The sequence below is a fragment of the Thunnus thynnus genome, chromosome 18 (assembly GCF_963924715.1).
Source record: "Thunnus thynnus chromosome 18, fThuThy2.1, whole genome shotgun sequence".
Classification (NCBI taxonomy): Eukaryota; Metazoa; Chordata; class Actinopteri; order Scombriformes; family Scombridae; genus Thunnus; species Thunnus thynnus.
In genome coordinates, this window is record NC_089534.1 from 19,506,197 (window position 1) to 19,529,036 (window position 22,840).

At 40.7% G+C, this 22,840-nt stretch overlaps 2 protein-coding genes across 3 annotated transcripts in view; both read left to right on the plus strand.

Moving 5' to 3' along the window:
* Positions 1-17,561, plus strand: part of LOC137169059 (protein eva-1 homolog A) — a 76,252-nt gene extending 58,691 nt beyond the window's left edge. For both annotated transcript variants that reach the window (XM_067572018.1, XM_067572019.1), the window contains 3 exons: positions 11,550-11,684; positions 13,913-14,083; positions 15,507-17,561. In XM_067572018.1, the coding sequence (XP_067428119.1) occupies positions 11,550-11,684; positions 13,913-14,083; positions 15,507-15,886 (686 nt within the window). In that variant the 3' untranslated portion in view covers positions 15,887-17,561. The remainder of the gene's footprint in view (positions 1-11,549; positions 11,685-13,912; positions 14,084-15,506) is intronic.
* A 615-nt stretch (positions 17,562-18,176) lies between these two features.
* Positions 18,177-21,998, plus strand: efhc1 (EF-hand domain (C-terminal) containing 1). The gene is made up of 10 exons (XM_067572020.1): positions 18,177-18,361; positions 18,795-19,016; positions 19,120-19,407; positions 19,551-19,700; positions 19,856-20,042; positions 20,411-20,637; positions 20,780-20,920; positions 21,043-21,256; positions 21,532-21,684; positions 21,836-21,998. The coding sequence occupies exons 1-10, from the start codon at positions 18,296-18,298 to the stop codon at positions 21,865-21,867; spliced, it is 1,680 nt and encodes a 559-aa protein (XP_067428121.1). The 5' UTR covers positions 18,177-18,295; the 3' UTR covers positions 21,868-21,998.
* The last annotated feature ends 842 nt before the right edge of the window (positions 21,999-22,840 follow it).

A 22,840-nucleotide genomic window follows, 5' to 3' on the forward strand; every position in this document is an offset into this window, starting at 1 on the left:
ACAATGTCACTAACCTTTTATTACTTAATAACATCAGAGAAAGGGGACAGAACCAAACTTTAAAATAGTGATCCCTTTAACACGGCTCAGTGTAGTTAAGTGGCTCCCTGGGGGTGTATAAAAATAGTCTTTCTATTTTACTCCAACTTAGCTCCAAAGATATCTTAAATTGATTAAGAATAGTTTACCAAAAAAAATGTAATTCCTCAGGGGTTTAAACAAGCATTCATGGTGCTCAGATTGCCATAACAACATGCATGGAGGTGGTATAACCAAGCTGATAGCTCATTTTGCTTGTAAGGACGAGAGCTAATTATACCAATTGGTTCATGTGAAAGCCTCACTTAAACAGGATGCCGGCATTCTGTTGGGACTGATAGAGTTAAGGGCTAATAGCTAGCTTGCTTTGTGCTCTTTTATTTGACAAATTACTAGTTGATGCAGCATGTTTAAGATAATATTTCATTCCTGTTCTCTTAACATATTTATCTGACCTTTGACTCCAACAAATTTATGTGCTGGCTTCGCATGTTTAAATTTCCATGTAGCACAAGTGGACAGTGGAGATGGAGGACGAGGAGGAGGAGGAGTTTTCGGAGGTGTTTATTTTAAAGACTGTTATAAAAGTGTCTCTGGCAGCCTCTGTGTCTATCACTCCTCTCTGTCTGTCTGTCTGCCTCACTCTTTCTCTCTCTCTCTCTCTCCACTCTAAACCCTGAGGACATGGTTCTGCATCTGTTGTAGCTCAAGCTGTTTTAAGACCATGGCTAAGTTGACAGGGGCAAAAGAAGAAGACAGGACACAGGTTGTTGCTAGCAAACAGATAACCAGCTGGTCTCAAGACTCCTCTGCAGTGTGGGCTTGGACCCACGTGGGACACTTGAGTTTCCAAAATAGACCCCGAGAGCATATTGCTGGAGTGTGTACTTAATTGCAATAACTGTGTGTGTGTGTGTGTGTATGTGTGTGTGTGTGTGTGTGTGTGTGTAAGCAACCTAGTCAGAACAATATATGTAGTCAGCACACCTGTATGATGAGAAATCCAAGCTGTAAGAGAAGAAAGGAAAAAAATGTTTTTGTTGAGGTTTTCTCATCCGTCCTCGCTGTCTCTTCGCTCGTGATCACAAACAGCTGTACAGTGCAGCCTGTGATAGCACCCGTCTACCAAAGTCTATTTTCAGAGTCGGTTCTAATAATAGCTCATAGTAGAGTCAGAACTCTGCAGAGATGACACAGGTTGAGTAGTCTAGCGAAGGGGGAGGGGGAATCAAACCTCAATACTTTTTTGGTATCAACTGACATATTCAGCACAGATTATTGAGAACCATAAAGTACAGGAAGCTGGCTTTGAATGCTTGCTCTGATTCTTTACATAATTAGGCCACTTCTGATTTAAAGACCCTCTCTAGACATGTTTTAAAAGACTCTGCTTTGAATAATAATTTGTATCTGATATGGTTTTCCACAAAGAAGTGTAATTTGTTAGAGATTCTCAAAATGAATCTCCCTCATCAAAAAATCCAGAATCTATAAATAAGCTTTTAATTGAATTTCATATTTCAAATTGATCTGATGTCTCGTTGTATGTGCCCTGATGGTTTCAAGTTTCCACATCACATTAGTGTAAATTTCATACTGGACCATGAATTGCTCCAAACTAGTTGTGATGTCACAAATGATGCTTGCACACAGAGAAACTTTCAGGTACACCATCAGTGCTGACATTCAGCATACCTACTCCAGCCTACTAGAAGTAGACTAAAAAAAAGGTTGAGGGTATATGCTCTGTACGTGTGTGTGTGTGTGCGGCGTGTGTTTTTGTGGTGATAAGAGCAATGACAGACTTAGGCTGACCCAGACCTCACCGTCATTATCTCTGTCCAAGGCCTGACCGCTAATATGACCCAGCACTCTGTCAACACATGGGTAAAAAACATGCCTCCTCTCTTGTACACACGTGAACACCCTAACTCCCACGTGCTGTGTCTGAATACGGGGATGCTTAAGTTATCATGGGGTCTGGAACGGGTAAGGTCTTACTTAGTCTGATTCACTCTCACTTAGAGCTCATCTAATTACCTGACAATGACAGGGCACAGAAGCATTTATGATAGACAAGCATTATATGAGGCAGGTGGTAGTGTTTTACCAAAATGATAAAGAGGGAGCAATGGAGTGTATAGAGTTGTGTCAAATCATAGGGCAGATACTGAAACAATCTGCTGTGTTATTTTGTTATAGGTACATATTTTGTCATTTAGGACAATGGCTTATAATTGAATCTAGTCATTTCTGGTGTTTACCAAAAGGCCAGTCTGTTATGGAGAGGGTCTTAAACACCGCATGTGACTCTGACATCATACTCTTGCAGCATCTCAACAATCCTTAGGTCACACTTCCTGCCTCAACTCACAATAGTGTTTATTGTTCATTTAAAATAGTTGGATATTACTTTAAAAACTACAAATGTACATTGTATGTTGAACTCAATGAACTCACTCTACCTGCCCCAGGGCTGCTGGACCGTTAGCACTGATTGTGAAGGGGAGAAAGAACAGTTCCTTATAAGCAACAACATTAGCAGTATGGAGTGCAATCAGGATTTTCTCATGTGCAAAACTATAGTGACATGCTGAATACATCATGGAAGGCTGTTATAATGCCACAACCGTACTGTCTTTGTCCTTGCTCCTTTCAATCAGCTTCTCTAATGAAGTTTGCTTTTATCAAAGGGACCCATTCAGCCGTTAGGTGCTGCACTCGGTGAACCTCATGGAGGATGGAGTGAAGCAGGGCCTCTCTTAGTTTAATGTTAACTGACTCTATCTCTGTGTCTGCTTTTTGCGTGGTAGACATCTCTGATAAGACTTTGAGGCTTTTGGTTTTAACTTCGATTTTTTACAATTGTTGAATTTAATATCGACAGTTAAAATAGAAGAACTCCTATTTCAGTTTTGTTTTCAAGTCATCTGTATCCTTGCTTAGGCTTCATTCAAACCAAATCCAGTAATCCAGTAACCCTGTAACCCACAGGGTTGTGCGGAGGTGTGGGCGTGTTTATTTGCGCTTTAGAACACAACCGCTGTGAAACAATAAGATTGTTCATTTGTTCTCGCCACTGCAGCTTCCTCTTTTCATTCACTCTCTAGCTCGCTGGACAACCACTGCTCTCTCTCTCTCTTTCTCTTTCGCTGGTGCGCTTAGCTTGCTTGCGCTCTCTCATCTTTTTTAAAATAAGTCAGGAAGCCAACAACAAAGCCTAACTTTACTTTTAATGGTATCAAACGAAGAGAAATGTCTTCCCCTTGTCCTAGTACTCCCTCATGGCAAGGTTGTACAGTTCTGCTACATGGTAAACAAGGTTTATCCAGTGAGCATCTTCGGTCTGATCTCAGGCTTACATGATTGGCTACCACAGCATGACATTGGGTTGCGTTTCAGCAAAAGTTGATGCTGGTTCAACTTTTTCCCACACTGCCACCGTGTTTTTTTTGCTGCACACCATTAGGTCCCCACTCCCACATCCTAAACACATTGCCCCCTTTCAAATGAACGGGAGGACTGTGTTATTATCACATTGCCAGATTTGGTGTGAATGCAGCCGAGGCTTTGTGTAACTTTATCCGAAGTTGACTTTGTTATCCTCTTCCTTGTCCCACATAGTGGTCTCTAGATTTACCTTTCTCGTTTTAAAGCCACTCATTTTGAAATACTTTAGTTTTTTGTTTGACCATTAAATACATGTTTGCAGTTTTGGCTGCTATTTAAGAGACAGTCTGCAGGAAATCTTTATGATTAAATCAGGCTGATGTTTCATGGGAATGACCAGTCTTGCTCGGTCTTATTGTCACTTCAGGACTCTATACATCACAGCCGTTTGTCATTAAAAGGCTTTTCAGCCATGTAAAAGACTGAGAGAGAAGAAAAGAACTTGGACAGCCAACATTCATTTCTACACTGTCACTGTTACACATGAAAAGATGACTCTGCGCTGCACAAAAGAAAAAGTTGGGTAGAGATGGATTTGTGTAGCGATTAAGAAATGACTTGGATACTTTTAGCTAATCGTCGTTTATCTTTCACCAAACCACCATTCATTCCTCAGGTCCCCGTTAACATTAATGTTGGCATGTGTTGATGTTATTAACTGCCGTGCATGAACAGTTGCTGCCTCATGCTAAAGATAGCGCCATTGTTTAGATCAGTCGTGACATGTGTTGGAACATGCTTGTTGAATGTTGCTGCCTTTATTTCTGTCATGACCGTGTCTAGACAAGTCCTGCCACCATCTCTTCTCTCTGTTCCATGTCAGCGACAACAAATGACCATCTCTGTTTTGGCTGTTTTCACAAGATACTGTCATTTGATGACCTCAGCAGCTTTCTGACCCAATCAAAACTCCGCATCCCATTACCTCATAACTGGGATATGAAGGAGTGAGTTTAGGCGAGTGGCATGGTTTGATGATTCAGCGTTGGTCACATCCTTGTTGACCCAGTGGAACATCAGATAATGATGAGGCTGTGCTGACTTCAGTGGACCTGTCTCTCCCAGTTGATAAAGACGTGGAAATACAAACATTGAACCTATCTGGGGGCAGCGTTCAGTAAAGTAGCTCCAGCTTAGCAAGGTCAGAGGTCATGTTTAGCTATGGACAATAGGCTTTGAAAATTTGATATTAAAGGATTCTTTAGGTAGATAGAACTGAGTTTTACTCAATTTAGAATCAAGGCCTGCTGTTTACTGCCAGTACAAAAGGTCCTGTTGGTACAAGCATAGCTCAGAATATTGTGGTTATAGAGTAAGACAGTGAAGAGAAAGATGGGGACAAAACACATATGAGCTGAAATCTCAAATTAATTAAAAAAAAAAAAAGTTAAACTGCAGTTTGCTCTTTACATTGTATTGTATTTATTATTGTATTTTTTAAAATCTGTTTTTAGGTAGAAGTTGGGTTTTTTGTGATTTTTTTAAAATCCAATTTTATACCATTTTCATGTGTTTGTTATTATTTAAAGTAGATTTAAAAAATTTTTTTCTATATTTTACATCAGGGAAGTTGTAAGTAAATCATATGAGACCTGTTTGTGTAAGATGGCCGTACAAAACTATTGATTCTTGCAAACATTCAGCTTGTTGTAGAATCAGATAAATATGTACAGTACATTCTGACAAGATCAGAGAAATAACTGGCCTACAAAAATGCTAATAAAGGTTTAGATTTGATTCAATGATAATAAAAAACTAGATGTGGGAGAGGAGATTGGGTGTATATTTGGTGTGTGATTATCATGCTCAGTCAACACTCTTATTTCAGGATGGGAATGATGTGTGTTGTGTATTATCAGTACTGAAGACATTAAGGTAATTCTAGCATGTGTGTTTGCGTGTGTGTGTGTGGGGGGGGGGGGGGGGTGTTTCTGAGGGTGAACTCTACAACTGAGTGATTTTCTCACTGATTGTTATGACCTCCACACTGTCAACAGAGAATCTATTTCTGTTTCTGCGTCAATGTTAATAACACCAACTGTGTGTGCGTGCACGTGTGTGGTGTATGAGGAGTGTTTAAATAGCCAAGGCAGCTGTGATTTCGGAGTATAAGTGATGGTTGTGGTGAAGTGAGAGTGATTGTGTTCGGAGCCCATGCTGTGGCATCTGTGTGTCTGTGTGTGCGCATACATTTGTTTAACAGCAGAGGGAATGTGTGTTATCCATTAAAGTAAATGGGAAAAAATTCTATGTTTTGCAGCTGAATGTAGGGCAGGGGGTTCAGAGAGACAGGATGGGGGGTTGAACTGTTCCACTCTCTCCATCCTGGAATGTAGTCCCAAACCCTCACTACCTCGACTCTGGATGCTTTTAGATTGTGTCACCATCCAGCTATGTCTTGGTTTGCATGTACATCATACAGTACACACAGTAGTATACCTGTATTATATTAAAGGGGATCACGAGGTCTGTGTGCAGGAGAAGCCTTGTCAATATTAACTATTGTCAACTAAGGGTTTTTGTAGCCAGCACAATCCATTCATAACTTGAGACCACTGATTTGATTAACCAAGTGTCTGATCCAAAAGACAAAACTTTCCCTTGGCTCTCATAACTTTATCTAAAGCTTTTCAGAGCAGTTTCTGCTTTTTATTAAAGCTGTTACAAATAATCAGTGTAGTTTTCCACCAGTGGACTCCAGTAGAGCTTTTGGGGTGGATTAAGTGCCTTGTTGAGAGACACTTTGATGGCAGTTGTTCAGGAGGGGAGCTTGTCACATAGTGGTAATGCTCCTGGTTTAAAAACATTGTTTGTCTAGAGATTTAAAAACTATTTTGGCTTTGAAAATCTTTAGTTTTCCATTAAATATCCCCTAAAATGTCATCTTGATACATTCTGTGACTGCTAGTTCCAGTATTTCTTTGAAGATATACCAAATGTTGTTTACATGGACTGAAATACACAAATGGCTACAAAAAGAAGAACATTTCGCAAAATGAATGCAAATCAATGGCTGTCTTGAAGGTGGGAAATGAATTTAAAACTGATAGGTTGCTTTGGGAAATGGTTGGTGGTCTTGTAAATTACATGCTATTTATAGTTAATGACCTAAAACTTTCAAAACCACTGGTATGGTCCTTTAAGGCTCCCTTAAGTTGACCACAGTCCTATTGTATAGTACAGTATGTTGCAACTCTCTCTAGTAGACACACACAACTTAATAAAGTAGTAGAGAAGGTTGGATTGCCCACACTAACATAAACATGGAGCAGAACCGGGAAAAGCCCTCAGCTCAGACCACTAGTCCCTTGATAGAGTTCACATTACCAGACCTAAACCTGGTCTACATTGTGTACAAAAGACAAGAATTGAGTGTGTTAATCATGTCCTCTGACACACATGCTCTCAGTCATTCAAGCACACATCCATTTAGTTGTGTAGACGCTCATGCAACTATTAATTTTCACAGTGGGAGGTAAATGTGACGTTAATACCTCAAATGTTAAGACTCTAAAAAGTGCACACACACACACACACACACACACACACACACACACACACACACACACACACACACACACACACACTCCAGCCCGATCAGCTGCTGTCAGCTGGATGCTGTTAGAGTGTTACGATGGGGGGTTGGAAAGAAAAGGGAGAAGTCAGGGTGAGGAGGAATGCAATCTCAACAACTTCAGCTCCTGCCCTATTCACCTTGCATGTTGTTCTGCAAGAATGCCATTAGCTAAGTGAGAAATGGTTTTGTGTGTGTGTGTGTGTGTGTGTCTGTGTGTGTGTGTGTGTGTGTATGTGTGTGTGTGTGTATGTGAGCGAGTGGGTGGGGTGGATGGTCTTGTGAGTGTGCAGATGTCTGCATGCCTGTCTGTGTGGTGTCTGTGTGGGAAGCAGGAGAACGGGCTGAAACAGAATAAAAAGTATTTTGTGAGTCTAGGTATGTCCATAAACTCTGACATGAGTTTTCGGGGCACTGCCTTTGTGTGTGTGTGTGTGTGTGTGTGTGTGTGTGTGTGTGTGTGTGTGTGTGTCTGTGTGTGTGTGTGTGTGTTTGTCATAGGCTACTTTCAGGCTTTCAGGCTTTCAGACTTTCAGACTAAAGACCAGTTAATTGGGGACGGCTTGTCTAATTGGGGACAAAAGCTGTGTTCCCAATTGGGAAGAAGCTGGTTTTTGGGTCAGTGGTTAAGGTTAGGATTAGGCAAGTAGTGGTTATGGTTAGAGTTGGGGTAAGTCTCCAGAAAATGAATGTATGTCCAAGTAATGTCCCCAGAAATGACTTAGGTCAACTTGTGTGTGTGTATCAAGAAAACGTTGGGCCTTAAACAGCACTTTAATGTTGTAGATTAAGTAGGCACTAGCTGTGTGCTGATTGAAACCAGACGCTTTTACACAGACGTCATACACGCGCGCACACACACACATATACCCACGGCACATTGTTTTAATGCACTTTTTTAATCCCTTTTAGGAAGAATTATTACCCAAAGTGTTATGTATTTGTCATCCAAGGCCTAAGTTATCTACTACATAACTTATTTAAGATTTGTGCTATTTTTCAAATAGTGGCCATCTGATTTGGAACAGAGGTTTCCACATCGTTATGCAGCTGCAAATTCATCTTTTGTCAAAGTGTCTATACACTCTTTTTTTTTTTTTTACAGTTCCTCATACAGACACACACACACACATGCTCCCTGCCTTTTTTCTGGTGCTTCATGAACATGCACTTTATTTTACCCAGACCTGCATCAAACTAATAATTCTTGACTTTTGCTTCACCCAGTATACAGTATCATTTCGATGAGCGTCACCACATTAAGAGTCTAGAGTATGCATCACAGAAAGGTCATAGTGTATATTAAGCTGTCTTTTAAGGGCCATAATTTCAGAGAGCTAAAGCAGACCGAGCATTAAAGAGTGCCCTAAAACAGTACCCAAAAATATTTAGTCCCTAACAGCCCCCCATGTATGCTCATAAAGGCTGAAGTATGTTCAAATTATTGGCCCAGGTCTGATCTCATCTCAGATTTAGCGTGGTTTAATATTTCATTATATCCCCTCTGGCTTAGAGGGCTTTGTCCCAACTGTGTTCTGCATCGGTCAGCACATGGGCCACAAACGCAGACACATACAGACATGCACGCATGCACACATACACACACACTCTGGCCTGCAGAGCCCAGTGAAAACAAAGCCGGGCTCTGCCAGTGTAAACACGGCCCATTGTTATGGGCACTCTTTCCCGCCTCGTACCTTCGCTCCCCGTGGCGATCCAGGGCTCCCGCCGCTGAGCGAGAGGTACAGCGCTGGCACTGGTCCCGTGTAGCGGAGTTATATTAAGAATTGCGAGAACTCATTTGCGCTGCATTTATGTGACCATGTCATTATAATGCAGGCTGTAGAGTGTGATTTATGTGCTCGGTTTCTCTCCCTTGCACTCCCCTCTCTCTCTCTTTCACTGGTTCACTTCTTACTGCTTGGCTCCTTAAGTGTGGTTTGAGGCCATTTGCTTCAAGAGATTTTAGCTTTTTGACAATTATTTTTAGACGTCAATTTACTCCACTGTACTGACTTTTTCCTGTAGAAAAACATACGAAATAGCTGTTTGGATGGATGGATGCTCTGATGTTGAATAAAATGTGTAGAAACATTCCGCATCAAGTTTAGAAACGTGTGTCTGTGCACATACAGTAATGTATATGCTCCATGTATGCACATGCATCCCGTGTATGCATGGCTGTGTTTCAATTTTATGTCCTATAACTTAATGTATGTATGCGTGAGAAAGAAAAGTGTGTGTGTGTGTGTCACATCATGGCGTCTCTCAGCTGTGACCCTGGGCCACATGTGCAGCCAATTAGGGCCAATCAGAAGGCTGTAATCAGGGCGTGGCATGGATATGGTGGCAGCGTGGCAGCGGGGGGAGTTTTAAGACCAATGATTAGTGTGTCAGACTGATGAGGAAGGACAGGGGGAGCTGCCAGGCCGATACCATTCCTTCATTTCTCTGCATTTTTCACCTCCACATATAGGAGGGTTTTGTTTGTTTAGTTTGCACCAACCGAACCTGGATAAAACTGGGTTTAAAATTTTTTTAAATTTTTTAACCTATTAAGATGACAGATTGATGCAGTTTGCCACATGAGATGAGGCAATTACAGAAGGGTATTTAAATCTCAGGGAATACGTTTCTCCAACTTACACCATATGAATTCTCCTAATGCAATAAGTCATACCCGTCTTTAGCAGATTGAAACAAAGACCAGTTGATTTACTACTTCTATTAGTCTGGCATCAACCTCCTGCCCTTTTGCTCGTGGCAAGTAGAAAAACAAAGGCTGGAACGAGAGTCAGTGAAGCTCTTTGAAGTCTGTGAGTTTCAGTAAACGAGCTTTGTTGATTGGCTAGATAGCATCAAAAATTCTACGGTATGAATCCCGTAATGAGTTGGAGTGTAGGGTCTGCTTCTGCAAGGCAGTTTCTTACAGAAGTTAATCAATCACTGTTCTCACTGGCAACTGTACAACAGTGAAAGAAAAATGTAAAACGTCATGAAGTCAGTGAAGTCAGGAACTCACTACACAAGCAGTTAAGCATGGATAGCTGCACCCATATAGATGCAGTTGTAATTGTTATGTAAGGTTTTAGCTGTGTGAGTTAAAAGACTTAAATCTCTTTCATGCAATCTATTCTGAGATTCTTCATTTTCTTATTTTGCTGCAAATCACAGCACAAACTCCAGACGGTGTGAGCTATGATATATGGCTTCCGTGTTTGTTTTAGTATCAAAATATCACAGAAATACGAAAATACTTTCTGCAAGGTGTATTGGAGCTCAGGTGGAGGTTCCACAAAACAAGATTCTCAATCTTTAGGGTAGTATCCAGTGGTGGGGGTTTGAGAAGTCTGCTCTACTCCTTCCTGCACTTTGATTTGCTCTTGGAACACCGCCAAAATACGTCTCTGGAAATTTGATCAGTGTGTTTATTCATCAGCCTTTTAAACAAATGGTCCATTTTTACCCCCTAAAACACATGTCACAATTTAACTATTAGTGCTACTGATGTCAGCAAAACCAGGCAGCTGATTATTCGTCATTGTCTGTTTGTTTGTCCGGAGCAGTGAAAATGCAAGAATGGCAGACAGACAAACGCCTGGACAGACAGTCATCTGTTGAGCTGTAAATCACCACTGATCCGACAGAGCAGACAAACACAGTGACCGGAGCATGGCCCAGCCTCCGAAAACCACATGAGAGCGGGCAGGAATGTATAGCCCACTGCATTGTGGGTTTGCATCTGGGGGAAAAAGTGCAGACTCCCTGACTCACAGGACACTGTGAGGTTGGGGGGATGTGGAGGAGTGAGGATGAAGGGGTTGGGGGGGAGCATAACTTTCGGGAATCAGAATGCAAGGTCATGAGGAGTGTGTGAATCATGGCCATGATGTTTTCTGTAACTGTATTATTCATAGCTCCTTACTCTTTCATCACAATATACTCTTGAGTATGTTTAAGTGATTTCACTTTCATGTTTGCCAATATGAAATGCTTGGGGTAAACCCGACTCTTTAGCTCCATCAGCATAGTGTTTAGACTCTTGTCACAGCTCGAGGGAGAAGAAGAACTCCCACTGAGAATCAGTTGCTTTAAAAAAAATTGAATCAGTGAGACTGATAATCTTACGGGAAAAGAAAAAGAAGTCTGAAAAAACATTGGCATTTGATGAAACAGCAAATCAGCAAAAATGCAGAAAATCCAGCCATTACAGGTTTAAAGTGTTCTTTAAATATACAAACAATGTGGTACTGTCATTTCTTTTTTGATATTTTCAGACATGCTGCTCATACCAATATATGTCTGGTAAACCAATATCAGCAGATAATATGCCTAATCAATATATTGGTCAAGCTCTTGCACAGAACTGAAATGTAAAGGACTGCTACATGCCTCCCTTTCAAATTAGACATCATCTAAATTATCCTCTGTCTGTCTTCTCTTTGATTTCTCCTCCTTTGCTCCACCTACATCTTTCTCTTTGAAGTCCCAAAGAAGTTGCTCCAGGACCAGAACCCCAGACCACCGGTGTACGCCCCGCCACCCAGCGCCCATGACCCCAACATAGTGGGAGACAGCCCTCCTGAGGGGACCTCCATCAAAAGCCCTGACACTGTTCCAGGTGAGCAAAACAGCACACAGATACCTACACATATGCTTGGTCACTCTCAAACACAGACACACACTCGCAGCCTCCTGCGGAGAGCAGTTAACACTAAACAGTCTCAAGGCCTCCCAGGCATCAAGAGAAACAGTAATTCAGGTCTCAAGCCAGGGCATAAATGTATGTATATTTTAAGTCACACGGGTTCAACTGTTTCCATATGTATTCTAGCTGAGACATTGGTTTGGAGCATTTATGATCATTGGTTTTAAAATATACGGCTTTCCAAGAACCAATGCTTGGTCTTATATGTGACCACACAGTCTAAATCAGTCTGTTACGATGTCAAACTCCGAGAGAGAGAAACAGGGAGAATACAAAGCGAGAACAATGAAATGAAAGAATGAAAAAGAAGAGACGCCAGCGAGGAAGGAAACTTAAACAAAGCTGTATTCATGAGGGATGGTGGCCTGCGTCCAGCGCACTAATTACTCTGCTCAGCTACCGGCACTGTACTGATTAGGAGGATAGACCGAGTGAATGAGGAGTTAAGAGAGGGAGAAGACGGGGGATGTGTGCTGTAGTGCTGACAGTTCCTAACGCATGATTGGCTTCACTTGCACCGGCTTCAAACACTCCACTTGCGGCTCATCTGGAAAAACCTGTTTCCATCTCTGATGCAGCGATAGGGGATGATAAGTATGAAGAAGGAGGAAATGCGCGTTTTACGGTAAACATACTTGTCATGATCAGTTAATTTGTCATTTTCAACTGGACACAGAAACTGGCGTGAAGATACAGATATGATCTTTCTACTTTCTGCTAGATGAGAAGATCGATACCACTCTCATATTTGCATCAAGTATGTAATAGTATTGGGATCTTCACTAGAATTTAAAATAAAACATCTGTGGATATGAATCCTGCTTGGCAGCACAAGATCATTTTGTAGAAATGGACCCACAGAGGTTAAATTTGTTAACCACAAGATTCTGACTTTTTATTATCTCTATCTTTGGACATTTTTGCACTGCAGTTCCCAGAGATCATTTGGCCACTGCTGTGATGTCTTTTTCTTGGAATTTTCTTTTTGTAAGGTCCAGTTTTGTTTTGTTTTTTCATCCATGATGGCGGTTATACTCTCATATAAGTATTTTTTATTCTGTAGTTTTTCTATTGATGATTTGTCCGGCTATTTTGATGTGTGTGTTAGAAAGAGGCATTGTGGTCATTTTGGTCGGATGTTAGCTGCACCACAGCAGTGGGTCCAGGTGGAAACATTTACCTCTTCAGTGAGCAATTCCAGTCTAAACTGCATTTATTGGATAAAGAGAGCCTGACACACCTTAGAGACTCTGCAATTAGAGGTCATTGGTGTGTGTGACAATTCACCAAAGTGTGATTATCTGCAATGACCAAAAAAAATCAAACATGTAAACATGATTATGTACACACACGTGCATGTGCAGAGCCTTAAATCTCAGGTGCTTACTGAATACTCCCGTTTATTTGGTCTCTTAGCTTACAGGTTGTTTCTTTAGTTACACCATCCGACTTAAACAACTGCTTCAGGTTAACTAAACATGATTGTACTCAGAAAATGAACATTCTTTATGAGTCACAGTAATTAAATCATTCTGTGCTCCACTGTTCTTTCATCTCAACTGCTGAAGTCCATGCATACACAATGCAAGCCAGCATGTAAACACTGAAAGTAGTCGTGCTGTGATGAAAATCCAGAGGAAGAAGCAGTTGTTCCCATCTATAAATAGATCCTTTTCTGAGATTTTGGGGGAGCTTCTGAAATGCTGCCAAAGTACAAACTTTTCCCATGTGGTTCTCTGTTTCTTAATGACCTGAGTCAGAATGAATTTGACAGAAGCAGATGTATTGTTACCTTCTGAATCACACAAGTCTCTGTGAACATGTGGGTGTCTTTATGCGTGATGCATCCTTTTTACAGCGGCGTATCTCCGAAAATAAAAAACCACTGAGAGGCGGCGTGCTGAATGCTGTAGTCACAATTCCCCAGAGACAGTACACTCACTTTACTGTAAATGACCCAACTAGTGCCGTCATAATCTGACTGTACATGTGATCATTGAATGTTTTCACGTCCCATCCACAAATGAAACTTTTCAAAAACATCTGTCTAAAGAAAGAGTTCAAATGCTGAATGAACTATCCACTTTCCTTTTAGGGTTTTCTGGTTAAACTGTACTTTCCTCCTGTATCTTCTTTTGCAGATAGGAAGCGGATCAGGGAGACAAACCCCAACGAGGAGAAGTCTTCAGAAACCGGAAGAGGAGGGGAACATCCACTCCAGCCCCCAGCCATGAATCCCATCTTCAATTCCACCCCTAGCTCCAACATGGCTCTCATCAGCAACGCGCTTGCAGCCTACACCTACATATCAGGTAGGGCAACATTCATATAATCTTGTATGGCATCACATCATGTGATTCAGGTGATAGGTAAGACATTAACCTGATGTCTGACCTCACTGGGAGCAGTGTCAGCTCAAGATTACATCTAGGCCAGTATTATGACTGACATTGAGATTTAAGTGCATGGTTTTGTGTGTGTGTGTGTGTGTGTGTGTGTGTGTGTGTGTGTGTGTGTGTGTGTGTGGTACACTATCCTTTGAGTACAATGCTGTTTCCGTTTTTCCTGGGACAGAGAAGTGGGTGAATGTGGGCCAGAGGAATGCAGATGTTAAGCAGAGATAAAGGCTACACACACACTGTCAGTTACCTGCACCAGCCAGCTGCTAAAACATATGCTGGAAGTTTGGATATTTCCTGTTTTATTACCTCCCACTCTGTGACTCAAACAGTTTATACATAGTGAAATGCATAGCTCATACACTCAAATAAACATATATGTCATTCACTGTATATTCGCTATGGTGCCTACCTAGCTTAGCTGGCTTTGGACTTCTTAAAATGTTTTCTCACATTTTTAAGCTGCCATAAAATGTTATGATTTGCATTTAAAGCATGTGTTAAATTGAGAAATGTTACAATGAATCGAAACAATGTATAACCTTTTTAAGGAAAACCTAAACTAAATCTGTTAAAAACGCATATATTTTTTAAACAATTGTAGTTTCTTCACTGTTTCATTTGGAATTTCATGTTGTCTTAGGGCCTGATGGTGTATGATACTGTGAGGCATGAACAGAATTGTGACATGGGAGAACTTAAGGTTGAAGATAGAGTTGCAACAATTAGTCAATTAATCAATTAGTCAATCAACAGAAAATTAATCAGCAACTATTTTGGCAATTGATTGATCATTTTGAGCCATTTTTTAAGAAAAAATGACAAAATTCTCTGGTTCCAGCTTTTGAAGTGTGGATATTTTCTGGTTTCTTAGGTTGTAGACTGTTGGTCAGGACAAAACAAGACATTTGAGGTTGCATCTTGGGCTTTTGGAGACAGCGATCAACATTATCTGACATTTTATAGACCAATCGACTAATAGATTAATGGAGGAGGAGGTTAACCAGAACATGTCCACTATGCATGTAGAGATGCATTTCTGAAGACTGTACAGTTAGCAGGGTTGGCAGGTTTTGTGAGACATTATGACCAAACCAAAGATCCAAGCCAAGGAAGTGAGTCATATGAGCTGTAGGTCTGCTGCCAACGTTCATTAAAGTGTGTGAGCCATCAAGTGGAATATTTTATAACAGAGAAGGGTGAACAAGTCAGAGGAAAATGATTTTTGCTCTAAAGGCTTTAGGAGACCCAACAGTCATAAAGGTTCAAATAAATGTTTGACATGTTTTCTGAACAAATCAACTAAATGGTCCTCCATGTTTCTCCCCTATAACAGACCACCCAGAGAGGGCAGCACTCTTCTTCGTCTGTGGCGTGTGTTTGGGCCTCTTCCTCACACTCTTCGCCCTGGTGGTCCAGATCTCCTGCCGCACCGACTGCCAGCCCCGCCAGCGGCCTCCTGCCAAGAAACGAGCACGCCCCGCTGACTCGTCCTCCGATTCCAGTGACTCGGACTCGGACTGGGACACCACCTCGGACCTGTCTGCACGGCGGCACCGACGTTTCGAACGCACGCTTAACATGAACGTGTTCACGTCGGCGGAAGAGCTGGAAAGAGCTCAGAGGTTGGAGGAGAGGGAGAGAATCATCCGAGAGATCTGGATGAACGGGCAACCTGACATCCCCGGGACACGGAGCCTCAATCGGTATTACTGAGGTCTATTGATTGAGAGCTTACTTAACTTGAACAAAATTTAGGACGTACTTGGTTTGGAAGGAGCAAGAGACTACTCCCTAGTGAAGCTTTATGCAACAGCAACTGTGGACCACTCTGATTTTGGGCTGCCCCTATGCTAGTTTGCATATTCCTCTGGGTATCATACCCCATTCAGTAAGAGAATAAGCTCTCCTCCGCATGGTAAGCTCACCTCTTAGCTGGCTCTTACTGCCGGAAACAAGGGGTGAAAAGCTACACTGCCTTGCCCGTGACCTCAGCAGGCCTTTTTGAAGTGAGGATTTATGGGTTAGCTGCCTTAGACACATATAGGCCTGTAGAGACTACATGGTGACTGAAGGACCAAGGCCTCACATGGGTCTGTTTTATACAGAGTGCGATGCAGCTGTGGACACTTGGAGCTTTATGCTCAGTACCCTCCAGTATTCAAGTGGAGACTTTTAAAAGAGGGGCAGCATAAAGCAGAAAGAAACGTGCTGGACAGTGGGACAATGTAAGACAATCTTTCCACAGTGGATAACCATGCTGCCTTTTGAACTTTATAAAACCAAAAGATATTTTTTTGGGAATTCATCTCAACTCTTATGAAATCTATTTTATAATATTTAATAGTTTATTGATGTTGTGTATTTTTGTTCTCAAGTATGGTTTATTATGAGATATTTTTATACTTGGCGAAGGTTGTCTGGCGCCTCAGGGATGCAATCCTAGTGTTTCTGTGTTTGGTTGATGTATTTGCTTCCTAAGAAGGGGATCAGCCCATTTAAACAGCTACGTATGTCAGCATTTAAAGAAAAGAATTAGAAATATCATATAAAGAGCCTCAAAGAGGTTCAGTGATTTAACCTTATTTTTGATACAGTATGTTTAATTCACAGTGCAGTGCCTTTTCAAGCTACTAAGTCACTGTTGTCAAGAGTGCAGCTGGTGTATAAGTCAATAACTGGTCCAATGATCTATTGATTGGAAATTTGAAATTTATCTGATCATGTGTGTATTCACTTTTTCCATTATTGTTTCTATGCTAAAGTCTAAAATCTGAATGTCTCTATCAAACATTGCACTTCATTTCTCACCAGATGTAAATGTATTTAACCAGACCATGCTAGTTATGTATCAGTTAATCAGCTACAATGGATTCTTGTGGTCCTAACTGCTAGTAAAGTTCCCCTCACAGAAAACTGTGTTAGTTTCAGATCTTGTGTCATCCGTGCCCTTCTTTTTTTTTTTTTTTTAAAGATGTCAGTGCTAAACAGATGTTTGTGGTAATCACTGCTCATGGCCATCTGGAGAAGGAACCAGCACTGCAAGAAAAGGTTCACAGTGGACATGCAAACTGCGTCTCTTAAATCATGTTGCCAGTTAAATAATATAAGCTATTTTAAATCCAGTTCTGTTTGCGCTGCCCTGGATTCAAGCGTAGAAATAATGATAGTTTTCATTAAAAAAAAAGCTTGGTATTTTACTGATTGGGAGTTTAATTGAGAGTACACAGGACATATTAGGGTCATCCACATAAAGACTGCCTCTCTATATAGTTTTTATAAGGACAGTTCTTGTGTTTAAATTTGAATGGGATTAAAAATGTGCCAATAGCTGGTAAAATGAGACCAAAATATGACTCCTGTGCTTGGAATAAACTGTGTTCAAAAATAACCTCTGATGTCTTCTGATTTCTTAAATCTGGCAACTTCTGACAATATGTTTTGCATGTTAATCCCACACATATATGCACAGTGCTTGTATTAAAGTCTAATTTGCACAAAGCTTGAACTGTATTATGACAACAAGAAAAAAGGAACTGCAGTAATCTCATGATAATTTGACATACATGCTGTAACCATACTGGACAGTAAGGTCATCATAAACCCATAAATTGAGTTTTATTGGCGTCTCTCGCCCCCTTGTGGTAAAGTTAGGATTCTTCAGTTTCTATAAATTTAGATGAATAAAAGTCATCAAATTTTAATAAAAGTATTCATGACTATGACAAATCAATTTAGACGTGAATACTTGAACTGCACGTGTAGACTGTGCGCTATGGAGATTTATAAGATAAAAACAAAATAATATGGAGGATGTGTAGACTTCTAATTTTTTAGTATTTTTTAATTTTTGTTAATATTAATGTTTTATCAGGCATTACCTCTTTTCTTTGGGTAGTCACTCAAAAGTTTTTCTAGCAATAGTTTTCAAAAATACTTGTTTACTTTTTTTGAACTCTTGTTGCCGTCGTGCCGTTTCCATGGATACCACAAACTTAGCACAGTGGGACTGTGTCGTGTAGCCTCACACGCTAACGACACTCAATTCCACAAATTACCTGAACATAATTATCTTGTTTTGACATCTTGAGGAGCTGCTGAAGAAATCTGACCCCCCCCCAAAAAATGTCTTGGAACTGGAACAGCCACGGGTTACCGTTTTTACCAGGATACACTTTTCGGGATGTGACGGTAAGAAGAGACAAAACTAATTTGAAGTGTACGTAAATTACGTAACCAGGCTTTAACGTTTGACTTAATGTTAGCCAAATTTAAGACATCTGCAAGAAACCCATGTTTTTTAAATACTGTTTCCTAATGTGTAATGTCCCTGCATTCCTCCAGTTTTTATTTAGGTTATATTGCTGTCTGCTGTAACATCAGAGGACCAAATTTGTAATTCATTTTCAATTAAACCTATCTGAGGAATAAAATTCTCTGTTGACGTGTTCACAACTAACATTTTAACATTCAGAATTAAAAAATAATTTATTCCAAGCTTGTATTCTTACAAGCGTTACTATTATTCTGTCCACACCTAACTACAGCATATTTCATACTACACAATATTTATATTGTAATTTACTAAAGCTGATAATTCCTCCTCTATGATATTTCTCTGCAGAAATCTGCCTTCCATCGATCCCAGACGCTGGACTACAGGAATGGTTATGCTCTACCCCGTCGCCCCACTGTAGGGATCGGACAGGATTCTCTCTTATCTGAGGAGTTAATCCAGCAGGAGATCAGTGGGTTGTCCTTTGAGACATCAGACGTTACTTATGGCTCCTTTGACCACAGCCAATACGAAGACTTCATCCCAGCTCACGTGGCCCTTAACAAGAAGGTACAGTGACACATTGAAGTGTAAGACTAGTATTTGAAGATTTTTGTTGCTGTCCAGTTTATTCCCTGTTTGTCTGTCCTTCACCACCCTCTTGGTTTTACAGGTGCTGCGCTTTTATGCGTACTTCGAGGAGGAAATTCTGTTCTCCCCAGAGGAGGTTTACCGTGTGCGCCCCGTAGTCATTTACTACTACCTTGAGGATGACAGCATGTGCATCATTGAGCCCACAGTGGAGAATTCTGGGATACCACAGGGAAAGCGGATCAAACGCCAGCGTCTGCCCAAGAATGAACGTGGTGAACATTACCAATGGAAAGACCTCAACCTTGGTATGGACCTGAAGGTGTACGGGGTCAAGTACCACATCACACATTGTGATGCTTTTACAAAGGTACAATACTCACCAGTATGATCTCTCTCTGTGTATCTTTAGTTTGTCTCTTTGTGTCTGACACAAAAATATGGATATGCAACTGTATGTTGATGTAAATATATCCTTTTTCTATATGTCCGTCTGTTATTCACTGTATACAGGAATTTATGGAAAGTGAGGGCATAGTTCTGAACGACCCTGAGCAAATGCCAGTAGATCCTTACAGCAAACATCACAAAAACCTTCAGCCTTCCTTCACAACACCCTCCGAATTCGACCGCATGCACCAGTTTCTGACCATGGACCGCAAGGTAGAGGAAATTCCTTCATCCTTATTCAGTCATCAATAAGTCATCATTTAATGTCACTAAAAAGTCTCATTGTTGAACAAGCGTTGCAAGCTGAGACACAGTCTTTGGCATACTGGCATCTGGTTTCAGAGTGCATTTAACCTTTTCTTGATCAGGTGCTGCGTTTCTTTGCCCTGTGGGACGATGCTGACTCTCTGTATGGGGAGATCAGGCCTGTTACCATCCAATATTACCTGGTGGATGACACGGTGGAGATCAGAGAGGTCCACGAATCAAATAGCGGCCGAGATCCCTTCCCTGTCCTGTTGCGCAGACAGAGGCTTCCCAAGAAAATCAAGTCTGGTGAGATTCAACACTGTGCCACTTTAAAATGTTTATGTCATTATGATCGTTTGTTAGGTGGCTTTTTGTGTCTAACTGCTCTGTAATAGACCATTGGTTGTAATATTCATGTCAACTACTTTATGCGCTACACAATGATCATACAACACAATTATATAATAATAAAACAATAAAAAAGATGCAAACAGTGGGAGTGTTCAAAAAAAAACAAAGCAGGGAAATATTTTTAACAGTCGAGTGATAATATAAAAGAGATTAAAAAAATAATTCAGTAAATAAGGAACAATAAATACTATGACAAAATGATCATATGGTGGCATTTTCTTAATTAACTGCTACATATCAGCACCTTTCGTATTTCTTTCCAGAGACCTTCCCCACTTGTGTGCTGGAGGTCTCAAAAGAGGAAGTGGATGAATTCTACTCCCCCAAAGACTTCCAGGTCGGTGAAACGATGACTCTGTTGGGACGTCGCTTCTTGCTGTGTGACTGTGATGGCTTCACTAAAGACTATTATCAGAAGAACCACCCAGACGTGACAATGAAACCCATAGAGGTACCAAAGAAGGTAGAGGTGCTTCAGGACAGGAAGAAGGTGAGAAACTGAAGTGTATTTTTCATTTTTTTCATTTTCCTTTCAAAACCAAAAAATGGTATAACTTGTATTGCCTTAGTCCACGTGGCTGTGTTGTAAATAATTCTTTCTCCTCTCCTGTCCATGTTGACCATATGTACAGGAAGTTCCTCCTTACAATGGTTTTGGTTCACTTGAAGACTCTCTCCAGAACTGTTTGTCTCTAATTCCCAAGCCTCCCAAAAAGAACGTGCAAAAGATGTTGGAGAACGACCACAAAGTGTTGCGCTACAGTGCCAGGCTGGTGAGACATTTAAGAGTGTGTTTGACTGAACCTTCTGTATGAGTAGCAGTGGTCCTTTGTTGGTTTTATGCAGTTCCAACAGGTTACTAAACTGCACCCTGTCTATGTTACAAACATCCCAGGACTCCCCGATTCCTGCGGATGAGGGCCGACGTTTTATTCTGTCCTATTTCCTGGCCAATGACATGATCAGTATTTTTGAAAAGCCCACCCGCAACTCTGGTATCCTCGGTGGCAAGTTCCTGGAAAAGACATTCATCCATAAGCCAGGTTCTACTGTGGAAAATCCTGAGTTCTACTCACCTGCAGACTTTGCTATTGGAGCTACTGTTGAGGGTGAGGTTTTTAGTTGTTTCAAAGGCCTATACTGATCACTGTGTTATTGTGTGTGGAATATTTACTATTTACTATAAACTGGCACCTTTTCTACAAGAAAAACAAAGCCATAATGTAGCTCATGATGGTACGGTACCATACATGTCTCTCTAGATAAATTAAGCTGTTGATATCATAACTATTTACCTCTTAAGTTAAATTACATTTTCCAGTTGGGGGTTGATAGAAAAAAGCTCAGCTGATAGTATCTTTCTCCTCTCTCTCTCTTTCTTTAGTGTTCGGCCACCGCTTTGTGTTGACCGATGCTGACCACTATGTGATGACGTACCTGGAGTCCATCTCAAGCCAGATTCCTTTTCAGACACTGGATTCTATTCGCCAGAAGCTTGGGAGTGAAACTGCAAATAACCAGCCTGCTGACCAAAATGGTAAAATCCAATCAGCCAATAAGCAAGACATGTTTCTGTAGAATTGTAGAGTAGTACATTTATTCCAGTAAGTGTAACTATTTTCATGTTTTTTGGACTGTATGTCCATATTTATTTTTCTTTCTTTCTTTCTTTCTTTCTTTTTTGTCAGGTGAGAAAAATATAGCAGAGCCATCTTCATGATGTTAAAAAAAGGCTGGATTCTTTTTGCCCCCCAGTGTCATCCCCACTGCAACAAATCTGACCACATGAATATGATCCAAAGCCTACATAGTGTTTATTTACCCTAATAAATAAATACTGGACCTGCTGCAGATTGGGTGATCTGTTTGTTGGGGTTTGCTGAGAAGTATTGTACCGACTGTCAAAGTTAACAGAATAGTTTGACATTTTAGGTATTACTTTCTACGCTTTCTTGCCAAGAGTTAGATGAGAAGATCGACACCACTCTCAGGAGCACAGTATCAACCTTCTCATTTAACTGTCGGCAAGATGGCGAATAAACATATGTCGCAAAATGTCAAACTATTCCTTGAACATCTTTTGTGCAAAATAGAACATTATGATTTTTTTTTCTTTTTGGTTGATAACATGTAGAAACATGTAGAAAAAGACCTAGTACTTCTACAGGCTCATTCATAATAGATGAGTCCACACCTTATTTCAGAAAATTGTGTTATTTAATAAAGTAATTAACAAAAAAAGAAGAAAAAAAAAACATGGAATGGCATGCGGTAATATCCAACATACATACTTGTGCATATCTGTTAAGTGATCAGTGAGAAATGCAGTACAAGAATCATTGGGAGGAGCCCAGGTGACCACTCTATTGGTTGGCCAAAATCCCTTCCCCAACATGGTGAAGGGATAGTGTTAAGGCCAGTATACAGTAAGCTCATATCATACCATATCATCAGTAACATTTCTCTGCTCCAATGGACCAGACAAGAAAACAAGCAAAGCCGGCTCAATGGCAAAGAGCTGAAAACAGCTGCGACATCAGACAACACTACAACCAATACAGTACTTATGTATGAGGATATGCATCAACACATTCAATGTTGACACACAGTAACATTTGTGCCGCATACTGTGTTCACTTTACATTTTAATCATTCTGTATACAATGGTGCTCCTTGGGGTGTGCTAGCAGGCC

Excerpts from the sequence above, each read along its gene's own strand:
- efhc1 (XM_067572020.1), top strand. The coding sequence starts at position 18,296 with ATGTCTTGGAACTGGAACAGCCACGGGTTACCGTTTTTACCAGGATAC. Across the intron at positions 20,043-20,410 it reads TCCCAAGAAAATCAAGTCTG|AGACCTTCCCCACTTGTGTG; the intron begins GTGAGATTCAAC and ends ATTTCTTTCCAG. Across the intron at positions 20,638-20,779 it reads TGCTTCAGGACAGGAAGAAG|GAAGTTCCTCCTTACAATGG; the intron begins GTGAGAAACTGA and ends CCATATGTACAG.